The 12040-nt window shown below is 46.0% G+C and overlaps 1 protein-coding gene across 1 annotated transcript in view; it reads left to right on the plus strand.

The window, feature by feature from the left end:
* Window positions 1–12040, plus strand: part of cpne7 (copine VII) — a 152434-nt gene that overhangs the window by 86053 nt on the left and 54341 nt on the right. The window contains exons 5-6 of the mRNA XM_078210237.1: window positions 2029–2112; window positions 6409–6498. Of these exons, the coding sequence (XP_078066363.1) occupies window positions 2029–2112; window positions 6409–6498 (174 nt within the window). The remainder of the gene's footprint in view (window positions 1–2028; window positions 2113–6408; window positions 6499–12040) is intronic.

A 12040-nucleotide genomic window follows, 5' to 3' on the forward strand; every position in this document is an offset into this window, starting at 1 on the left:
ATCAAGGAGCCCTGGCAAAACTGCAATCAGTGGGAAAAATCTCCACTCGTTGGACTCCTACCTGACACAAAAGAAGATGGTTGTGCTGGTTGGAGGTTAATCATCTCAGCTCCAGGCCATCACTGCAGGAGTTTCTCAGTGTAGTGTCTTATGACCAACTATCTTCAGCTGCTTCATCGATTACTCTCCTTCCACCATAAGGTCAGAAGTGGGATGTTCTCTGTTGACTGCACAATATTCAGCATATTAATGACCCACTTCAGATTCTGAAACAGTTCAGGTCCAAATGCAACAAGAACAGGATCATTTCCAGGCTTGGGCTGACAAGTGGAAAGTAACATTCCTGCCACACAAATGTCAGGCAATGACCATAGAATCCATAGAACCCCTACAGTACAGAAGGAAGCCATTTGGCCCATCGAGTCTGTATTGACCACAATTCCACCCAGGTCCTATTCCCGTAACTCCACTCATTCATCCTACTAATCCCCCTGACACTATGGTTAATTTACCATGGCCAATCAACCTCGGTGGGAGGAAACCAGAGCACCCGGAGGAAACCCACGCAAACACGGGGAGAATGTGCAAACTCCATACAGGTAGTGACTCGAGGTCAGAATTGAACCTGGATCCCTGGCACGTGAAGCAGCAGTGCTAACCACTATGCCACCATGCCATCTCCAACAAGAGAGAATCTAGCCGCCACACCTTGACAATGGTGGCCATATCATTGCTGAATCCTGTACTACCAACATTCTAGGGATTACCATTGACCAGAAACTGAACTGAATTAGCCATATAAATACTGTGGCTACTGATGCTAGGAATCCTTCAGTGAGTAACTCACCTCCTGGCTCCCCAAAGCCTGTCCACCATTTAAAAAGCATAAGTCAGGAGTGTGATGGAATACTTTCTAATGGCCTGGATGAGTACATCTCCACCAACACTCAAGAAGCTCAGCACCATCCAGGACAAAGCAGCCCACTAGATTGGCATCCTATCCACAAACATTCATTCCCTAAACCACTGACGAACAGTGGCAGCAGTGTGTACCATTTACAAGGTGCACTGTAGGAACTCACCAAGGTTCCTTAGACAGCACTTTCCAAACCCATGACCACTTCCACCTAGAAGGACAAGGGCAGCAGACACAGGGGAATGCCACCACCTGGAAGTTCCCCTCCAAGCTACTCACCATCCTGACTTGGAAATATATCGCTGTTCCTTCGCAATCACAGCATCAAAGTCCTGGAACTCCCTCTTGAAGAGCACTATAGCTGTATCTATACCCTGTGGACTACAGCAGTTCAAGAAAGCAGCTCACCACCACCTTCTCAAGGGCAATTAGTGATGTGCAATAAATGCTGGCCAGCCAGCAGTGCCCACATCCCCATGAATGAATAAAAAAATCACCTCTTTTGTCCATGTTCGAACAAAGGCTTTAATGAGTTTTAGGAACGGAATGTTCCAGCTGGAACCCAGACTGAGCATCGGTGAGCAAGTTATTGGTGAATAAGTACAATTTGATCATTTTCATGACACCTTCCATCCTTTGCTGGTGTTTGAGTTATCTGGTTGGGCAGTAATGGACTGGATTGGATTTCTCCTGTTTTTAGTGGGTAGGAAATAATGGGTGCAATTTTCCACTTTGTCGGGTAGATGTCAGGCCTGTGGCTGTAATGAAACAGCTTGGCTGAAGGGCTGGCTAAGTCTGGAGCACAGATCTTCACCATTACAACAGGACCTTGTCAGAGACAATGACCTCTACTACATCCAGTGCACTCAACATTATCACGCGGAGTGAATCAAATCGGCTGCTTAGGCAATTGTGATATTGGGAGACCTTAGACCGAGTTTGTATTTCCCTTAGCTATATTGTCCAACTCTACCTTTTCTTAAACTAACTTTGTGTTCTCTGTAAAATCAGTTGACTGGCTTGTCTGATTTACCGTTTCCATGTCGCCTCGAAACTTCTGGTATGATCAACGTGTCTCGCTGACTGTGGATTGTTCATTCATTTCATTCCAGGATCTTTTCAGCAAATCAGACCCTTTTTTGGAGATTTACAGGATTAACGATGATGAGTCTGAGCAGCTTGTCTACAGGACAGAGGTGTGTGGAGCGCTTTAGAGGAATATCTCGGATTTCTGTGTCTAAGAGAAAGCGCAACATTTTTCTCTCAATTATGATGAAATTAATATGGAAAATGACATTTCAAGCCAATTGGTAACTATATTTAAAGTAATAAAGCCACTTAGATAAAAACATATCTGAAAAGATTTATTTAAAAATACTGATTTCATAAAAAGACAGTGTTTTATAACTCTTTAAATAAAATATTATTGAACTATTGAGTTCCGGTTCCTTATCTTAAATTCTACTTCTAATCTTGACTGACAATTTGCTTGAATCTTGACAAATTGAAAAGACTGTGAATCATAGTGGCATAGACTGCCTGAAGAAAGAAAAACTGCTTACAAAGTGATGTCTGAGTTGTGTTCCTTGGTTGCTGAGTCAAGAACATCTTGGAGAAATTAACCAGAGCATTCAATAGCTTTAAACAAGGAAGTTGGCATGGGGGTTAATTTAAAACACATCAAAAAATTATACTTTTAGGATTTTAAATTATTCACATCACTTAAGTGGTAAAAGTAAGCATTCACTGTCTTATCAGTCGGTCCTTTTCTTGCACAATGTATCAACGGGCGGCACGGTAGCACAGGGTGGTGGAGGCAGACACGCTGGCATCGTTTAAGACTTACCTGGATAGTCACATGAGCCGTCTGGGAATGGAGGGATACAAACGAATGGTCTAGTTGGACCAATGAGCGGCACAGGCTTGGAGGGCCGAAGGGCCTGTTTCCTGTGCTGTACTGTTCTTTGTTCTTTGTTCACAGTGGTTAGCACCGCTGCTTCACAGCTCCAGGGACCTGGGTTCGATTCCCGGCTTGGGTCACTGTCTGTGTGGAGTTTGCACATTCTCCTCGTGTCTGTGTGGGTTTCCTCCGGGTGCTCCGGTTTCCTCCCACAGTCCAAAGATGTGCGGGTTAGGTTGATTGGCCATGCTAAAATTGCCCCTTAGTGTCCTGAGATGTGTAGGTTAGAGGGATTAGCGGGTAAATATGTAGGGATATTGGGGGTAGGGCCTGGGTGGGATTGTGGTTGGTGCAGACTCGATGGGCCAAATGACCTCTTTCTGCACTGTAGGGTTTCTATGGTTCTAATTTACAGGAAGCTGAATGATGTTGGCTCCTTCAAAGGCAGCATGGTGGCACAGTCTTTAGCACTGCTGCCTCACAGCGCCAGGGACCCGGGTTCGATTCCCGGCTTGGGTCGCTGTCTGAGCGGAGTCTGCACATTCTCCCTGTATCTGCCCAGGTTTCCTTTGGATGCTCCAGTTTTCTCCCACAGTCCGAAAGATGTGCTGGTTAGGTGCATTGGCCATGCTAAATTCTCCCTCAGTGTACCCGAACAGGCGTCGGAGTGTGGCAACTAGGGGATTTTCACAGTAACTCCATTGCAGTGTAACTATAAGCCTACTTGTGACACTAATAAATAAACTTTAAACAAAGTAGTCACATTATTAGAGAACATATATATTTCGTTGAAGTCTGTGACACTTATAAACTGGAATACCTTCACCCTTCAAAGTCTCTAACATGACAGGAACTAACAAATTTGTTATAATGAAATGATGTTGGACAGGACATTTAACAAAACACGCATTACGTTTTACACATTAAACCAAGGAGAACATTTCTATAACAATAGCCCACGGTCTAGACCACTTTGAAGTTAAGAAAGCTGCAAGATAATGACACTACAAAGAATTTTTAGTGTTCCTGTCACTCAAAGCCAGCAGGATGGTGGAATATGCATCACCTTTGTCACCAGAATAATAATAATTCAATTCCTTTACTTCCTCATTTATGAAGTAGAGGAGCTGCAAAGACTAATGAACAAATTCTATTACTCATCTGAAAAGGCTCCATGTAGAACCATTATGTATGACAGTCCTCATTACAGCTGTCAATAACAGAACCAAATCATTTTCCAAACTGCTTATTATTATTTTCTTGACATGGAGAGTAATTCAGTCTGCAATTTGCGTCTGCTTAAGATATGCATTTACATAAATGCTGGAGTTTTTTTTTTCAAATTAAACTGGAATGTGCAATGCTATCTTTGGACTTAAAGGAAAATACAAAAAGGTGAGTTGACGCCAACTCAACATGGCAAGGGTGGCAATTCAAATGTTAAGACTAGGAGACTTTTTTACACTGTGACTTGCTATAATTGGAAATGTACTGCCTGTAAGGGCGATGGCAATATATTCAATATTAACTTTCAAAATGGAATTGGGTAAATACTTGAAGGGGAAACTTTGCAGGACTAGGGGGCAGAGGAACAGGAATGGAACTGATTAAAAAGCCATACCAAACATGACAGGCTGAATGTCATAGAATCAGAAACTACGGCACGGAGATGGGCCCTTCGGCCCAAACTGGTCCATGCCAATCAAAATGCCCATCTAAGCTAACCCCATTTGCCTACATTTGGCCCATATACCTCTAAATCTTTCCTATTAGGGCAGTTCAGTGGCACAGTGGTTAGCACTGCTGCCTCACAGCGGCAGGGACCCGGGTTTGATTCCCGGCTTGGGTCACTGTCTGTGCAAAGTCTGCATGTTCTCCCCGTGTCTGTGTGGGTTTCCTCCGGATGCTCCAGTTTCCTCCCACAATCCAAAAGATGTGCTGGTTAGGTGCATTGGCCATGCTAAATTTGCCCTCATTGTACCCAAATAGGTGCCGGAGTGTGGCGACTAGGGGATTTTCACAGTAACTTTAATGCAGTGTTAATGTAAGCCGACTTGTGACAGGAATAAATAAAGTTAAACTTAAACTTATCCCTGTATCTGTCCAAATGCCTTTTAAATGTTGTCAATGTCTCTGCCTCAACCACTCCCTCCGACAATTCATCCCACATACATATTACCCTCTGTGTAAAAAAGTTGCTTCTCAGGTTCCCATTAATTCTTTCCCCTAATTGTGTTCTCTGATTGTGTTCTGGCATTCTAATATTCCACCCACAATGTGCCTTTCTGCATTTTCCAATAAATCTGTGGACAGATTTCTAACAACTTGCCTTCATGTAAAAGTTTATGTGTTACTTTTGATGAATATTTCTCATCAGTATTTACTGTTGAGAAAAGCATGGATGTTAGGGAACTTGGGGAAATAAATAGTGATCTCTTGAGGCGTGTACATGTTACAGAGAAGGAGGTGCTGGAAGTCTTAAAGCGCATCAAAGTAGATAAATCCCCAGGACCTGATGAAATATATCCCAGGACGTTGTGGGAGGCTAGGAAGGAAACTGCGGTCCCCTAGCCGAGACATTTGAATCATCGATAGTCACGGGTGAGGTGCCTGAAGATTGGACAGTGGCAAATGTTGTGCCTTTGTTTAAAAAGGGCTGCAGGGAAAAGCCTGGGAACTACAGGCCACTGAGCCTCATATCTGTGGTGGGTAAATTGTTGGAAGGTATTTTGAGAGACAGGATCTACAGGCATTTAGAGATGCAAGGACTGATTAGGGACAGTCAGCACGACTTTGTGAGTGGAAAATCATGTCTCACAAATTTAATTGAGTTTTTTGAAGGGGTAACCCAAGAAGGTAGATGAGGGCAGTGCAGTTGATGTTGTCTACATGGACTTTAGCAAGGCCTTTGACAAGGTACCGCATGGTAGGTTGTTGCATAAGGTTAAATCTCACGGGATCCAGGGTGAGGTATCTAAATGGATACAAAATTGGCTTCTTGACAGAAGCCAGAGGGTGGTTGTAGAGAGTTGTTTTTCAAACTGGAGGCCTGTGACCAGCGGTGTGCCTCAGGGATCAGTGCTGGGCCCACTGTTATTTGTCATTTATATTAATGTTTTGGATGAGAATATAGGGGGCATGGTTAGTAAGTTTGCAGATGACATCAAGACTGGTGGCATGGTGGACAGTGCCTACTTTTAATGATTCCAAGGTGCACCTGGCCACTCGCAAAGGGCAGCTCACTTCTCAAGGGTGTCGCGGTTCTATATCCAAAGGGGTGCCCTATCTCTCCAAAATGGTACCCTGTGTCTCCAAAGGAGTCCACAAAGGTCAAAGCTGCTCATGCCAGATCTATCCTGCACACACCATGTTTCACACACCTGGGTCACCAAAATTAGAAAGGAGTGGAAGCAGCTGCTGATTTACACGGGCAGCAGCTTCTGTGTAATGTGCATGCACAAATCCCAGTCTGGAGTCATCCCCACCCTTGCAAAAATGGTCGTTATGAAGATCCAGACCATTGCCTTTGATTTGTGTAAGTTTGACTGGTGCTCAGTCTGACATTTTGGATGTTTTTCTTTTGCTCCTCCAGGTTATCAAGAACAATTTGAACCCAGTCTGGGATCCATTTAAAGTTTCCTTGAGTTCACTTTGCAGTTGTGATGAAAAGAAACAGCTAAAGGTACAGATTGAAGTAGAATATTCACTTCTACACGATGGGTCAAATCATCGCATAATGTGATGCATGTGACACTTGAAGTGTTCAGGATAGAATGTATTCTTACAGTTTGTTATTGTAAAATCACCATCTCTGTAAATGGACAAAAGTTCAGTAGATCCCAAGTATTTCCTTGCAGCTTCTTTCTCTCACTGGCATCCTGCATTATTTGATCGGATTGAACAATAGCTGGCAACCAGATGTTTAACTTGGTGTCCAGATGTGATGTTAATATTGCGGATCAACCCACCCATTATTAAAGTAAACCCTGCTTTTTTGGTATTGCCCATTGAAATCAGTGGCAGGCTGAAAATCTAACTCTACACAAGGATAAATAAATTGGGTGCACTATTGTTGCCCATCAGTGGTGCACACAGCTAATTCCGATGATCAAAATGCTGAAGCTTCGAAGCGAATGTTTTATTTTTATTTTTAAATCCATCACCCCTCACCCGACATATCTACTGTTGACAAGAAATTAATTTCTGTAGAAGTTGTGTGACTTCCACAAATTGTCACCTCTTACTATCCCTTTATCTCCAACTAAAGGAGTTAATGAAACAGTCAACTATGTCAGTTTAGAAACTACAATTGATGTTATCAATGAGTAGGTGCTACATTTGAGGTGATGGCCTAATGGTATTATCGCTAGACTATTAATCCAGAAACTCAGCTAGTGTTCTGGGGACCCGGGTTTGAATCCGGCCACGGCAGATAGTGGAAATTGAGTTCAATAAAAAATATTTGGGGTTAAGAATCTACTGATCATGAAACCATTGTCGATTGTCAGAAAAACCCATCTGGTTCACTGATGTCCTTTAGGGAAGGAAATCTGCCACCCTTACCTGGTCTGGCCTACATATGACTCCAGAACCACAGCAATGTGGTTGACTCTCAACTGCCCTCTGAACAAGGACAACTAGGGATGGGCAATAAATGCTGGCCAGCCAGCAACGCCCATGTCCCATAAATGAATTTTTTAAATGTGATGTTCCTATTTTGGTGCAGGCATTAAATAAATTGTTAACTAAAACAAAAGTTGGAGGTTAGAACATAGAACATAGAACAGTACAGCACAGAACAGGCCCTTCGGCCCACGATGTTGTGCCGAGCTTTATCTGAAACCAAGATCAAGCTATCCCACTCCCTATCATCCTGGTGTGCTCCATGTGCCTATCCAATAACCGCTTAAATGTTCCTAAAGTGTCCGACTCCACTATCACTGCAGGCAGTCCATTCCGCACCCCAACCACTCTCTGCGTAAAGAACCTACCTCTGATATCCTTCCTATATCTCCCACCATGAACCCTATAGTTATGCCCCCTTGTAATAGCTCCATCCAGCCGAGGAAATAGTCTTTGGACGTTCACTCTATCTATTCCCTTCATCATTTTATAAACCTCTATTAAGTCTCCCCTCAGCCTCCTCCGCTCCAGAGAGAACAGCCCTAGCTCCCTCAATCTTTCCTCATAAGACCTACCCTCCAAACCAGGCAGCATCCTGGTAAATCTCCTCTGCACTCTTTCCAGCGCTTCCACATCCTTCTTATAGTGAGGTGACCAGAACTGCACACAATATTCCAAATGTGGTCTCACCAAGGTCCTGTACAGTTGCAGCATAACCCCACGGCTCTTAAACTCCAACCCCCTGTTAATAAAAGCTAACACACTATAGGCCTTCTTCACAGCTCTATCCACTTGAGTGGCAACCTTTAGAGATCTGTGGATATGGACCCCAAGATCTCTCTGTTCCTCCACAGTCTTCAGAACCCTACCTTTGACCCTGTAACATAAAGACAGGCTGGAATTTTACCCCCTTGCCTGCCCCAGAATCGGGGCGGGCGAGGCTCGCAGAACGGCATTCTCCGTTGGTCTCGGGCAGGATCTTACGAGCCTTGGGCGGGCGAGGCGGTAAAATTCCGGCATTAGTGTTTGTTTGATCTAATTGGTCTAAAGCAGGCTTTAGTTAATGTTCAGTAATGATGATATGTTTTTTTTAGTTTATATCAGGTGATGAGCAATGGGTGGAATTTCCTGATCCTGGCAGCAGTGGGCATTGTGGGGGGGGGGCGGTGGGGAGGTGGGGGGGTGAGGGGGGGGGTGGGGGGGGGGGCGGTGGGGAGGTGGGGGGGGGGGGGAGGTGGGGAGAGGCCAAATTCCTGTTTCCTGGTGACAGGATTTAACTATGTGAACTTTTGTTCTTTTGAAGTTCAAGACGAGTTAAAGGCATATCGAATTTCCCGATGAGCAATGTGAGGAACCTGCATTCATTAGCCTGCATCTGATGCATGCTAATTAACACGCCACACAACGGGCGGCACGGTAGCACAGTGGTTAGCACTGCTGCTTCACAGCTCCAGGGTCCCGGGTTCGATTCCCGGCTCGGGTCACTGTCTGTGTGGAGTTTGCACATTCTCCTCGTGTCTGCGTGGGTTTCCTCCGGGTGCTCTGGTTTCCTCCTACAGTCAAAAGATGTGCGGGTTAGGTCGATTGGTCATGCTAAAATTGCCCCTTAGTGTCCTGAGATGCGTAGGTTAGAGGGATTAGCGGGTAAATATGTAGGAATATGGGGGTAGGGCCTGGATGGGATTGTGGTCGGTGCAGACTCGATGGGCCCAATGGCCTCTTTCTGCACTGTAGGGTTTCTATGATTCTATGACATTGCTGGAATTAAGTTTGGCCTCCAAATTAAATTCCCTACCAGCGAGAATTTCGAACGTTCAGTCTTATGAACATATACTTAAGTGGCATGCAATTGGAGAGCTTCACTTCTTCCATGACTTTGAGATCCATAGCTGCTGCTTTCTCCTACTTGGGCACCTTGCATAACTTCACTCGAGTACCATGAGAAAACTCTGCACCAAAGCTGGACAAGGGAGGCAGGCGAAGGCTGGGAATAAGGGAAGGTGAAGGCTGGATAGGGGGATCAAGCTTAAAGGGAAAGGATGGGGAGTATGCCCGGGGAAAGGTGACTGGAATGTCTGAGGAAGGGGGTGAGGGGGGCTGTGTCTTATACAGTGGGGTCCTGGGGGAGGAACTCTGGGTACTGGTGATAGAAGATACCGGTCACTGTCAGAGGGAGAAATAAATGCAGGAAGGTGGCAAGTTCTGGCAAAAATCTAGAAGGTGAGGTCTTGTCGAGGGACGGTCATGGAGGGGGACATGTGGCTCAGATAACGGGAGGTGACAGTGTCAGGGTGGGCATGGGGATGGTAACTGGTGTCGGCTCTGAGGGGAGGGAAGGCATGTGGAGACGACATATGGTTTGGTTCAGAATAACGGGGAGAGATTTGAGGGTGACAGAGGCGAGAGGAATGGTGATGTTGGGCCTATGGTAATGGGGGACGTTGGTGGGTGGTGGAGCAAATTTGAAAAGTGACACGCACCATTTTTTCAAGCTGGGAAACTGACTTTGACCAACAGCGCAGGACTCCAGTGATAACTTTTAAAACCTGAAGAATCAAAACATTTATAAAAATACTAAAGACACGGGAGGAGGCGATCTTACTGGCTTGTCCCGCTGGTCGATCGGCGTGGCGAGCTGGCAAGCCCGGTTTCCCACCTCTCTCAATGATACTGACCCTTTTCTGCTGGTGTAATGAGCCTCGCACCCGGGAAAGACGTGAAGCTGTTTTAAATATTTATTATCTAATTTGAATATTATTCGTGAGCCTGGGACATAATCGTCTGGACTGACTTTCCTTAACAGAGTCGCTGCTGGAGATCCTCACCGGGTGAGGATCAGGTATGGACCCCAGCAACGGGGATCAGATGTGATGGCCTCCCTGGTGGGACTCTAGGCCATTGAAGCCCCTGGAGAGGTCGGGGGCAGAAATGGGCAGTGCCCTGTGCAGTGTCAGCCTGGCACTGCCAGCTTGGGTCCCTGGCAACCGCCAGCCTGACACCATGGCAGTGCCTACTGGGCATTCTGACACTGACCACTGGGCACCAGGTAGTGCCAAGAGGTGGGGTCTAAGGGGAGGGTTGAGCCTGAGGGGAGGGGCCTGAGGGAGCAAGGCCTAAAGGGGAGGTAGGGCATAGGGAGCTCCATACTCTGCATCGGTGATCGCCGGGACGGTGATCGACAGAGGGCGGGGCGGAATCGGAGGTGACAGTTGGCCGCGGGGGAAAATCGGGCATGATGATCAGTCAGTGGGGGAGGGGGGAGGGGTTATCATGGGCAACATTCAGCCGGGGGTGGAATGGTTTGATTTGATTAGATTTGATTTGACTTATTATTGTCACGCGCTATATGGACAGAACATACCGTTCATAGAGAAGGAAACGAGAGAGTGCAGAATGTAGTGTTATAGTCAAACCTAGGGTGTAGAGAAAGATCAACTTAATGCAAGGTAAGTCCATTCAAAAGTCTGACAGCAGCAGGGAAGAAGCTGTTCTTGAGTCGGTTGGTACGTGATCTCAGACTTTTGTATCTTTTTTCCAAAGGAAGAAGGTGGAAGAGAAAATGTTCGGGGTGCGTGGGGTCCTTAATTATGCTGACTGCGTTGCTGAGGCAGCTGGATGTGCAGGCAGAATCAATGGATGGGAGGCTGGTTTGTGTGATGGATTGGGCTACATTCATGACCTTTTGTAGTTCCTTGCGGTCTTGGGTAGAGCAGGAGCCATACCAAGCTGTGATGCAACCAGAAAGAATGCTTTCTATGGTGCATCTGTAAAAGTTGGTGAGAGTCGTAGCTGACATGCCAAATTTCCTTCGTCTTCTGAGAAAGTAGAGGCATTGGTGGGCTTTCTTAACCATAGTGTTGGCATGGGGGGACCAGAACAGGTTGTTGGTGATCTGGACACCTAAAAACATGAAGCTCTTGACCCTTTCTACTTCTTCCCCGTTGATGTAGACAGGGGCACATTCTCCTTTACGCTTCCTGAAGTCGATGACAATCTCCTTCGTTTTGTTGACATTGAGGGAGAGATTATTGTTGCCGCACCAGTTCACCAGATTCTCTATCTCATTCCTGTACTCTGCCTTGTCATTGTTTGAGATCCGACCCACTAAGGTGATGTCATCAGCAAACTTGAAAATCGAATTGGAGGGGAATTCGGCCACACAGTCATAGGTGTGGAGTACTCATCGGAGTATAGTAGGGGGCTGAGAACACAGCCTTGTGGGGCACTGGTGTTGAGGATGATCGTGGAGGCGGTGTTGTTGCCTATCCTTACTGATTGTGGTCTGTGAGTTAGGAATGGGTCGCGATTGGGGGGATGTTTGGGGGGGTTTGGGGTGTGTGGTAGCCGGGCGGGGGGTTGGGGAAGAGCGACAGATCAGGATGCATGCGCAATAGCGCTCTCCAGCAGTCTGCAGCCGGCTTCCCGGCGTGAATAGACTCCATCCACTCCTCTGCTGTTGAGAAGCACTCTTTGCCTCATTTTCTTTTCTGAGTGCTGTACGATTGCGTCTGGGAATCACCCAAAAAGCGAGTGTGATTCTCTCCCATTTTCATGCTCATTCGGCACTTAGAATTTTTTTGGTCAGATCGCCCCTGCTAGAT

The sequence above is a fragment of the Mustelus asterias genome, chromosome 4 (assembly GCF_964213995.1).
Source record: "Mustelus asterias chromosome 4, sMusAst1.hap1.1, whole genome shotgun sequence".
In the NCBI taxonomy this organism is placed as follows: Eukaryota; Metazoa; Chordata; class Chondrichthyes; order Carcharhiniformes; family Triakidae; genus Mustelus; species Mustelus asterias.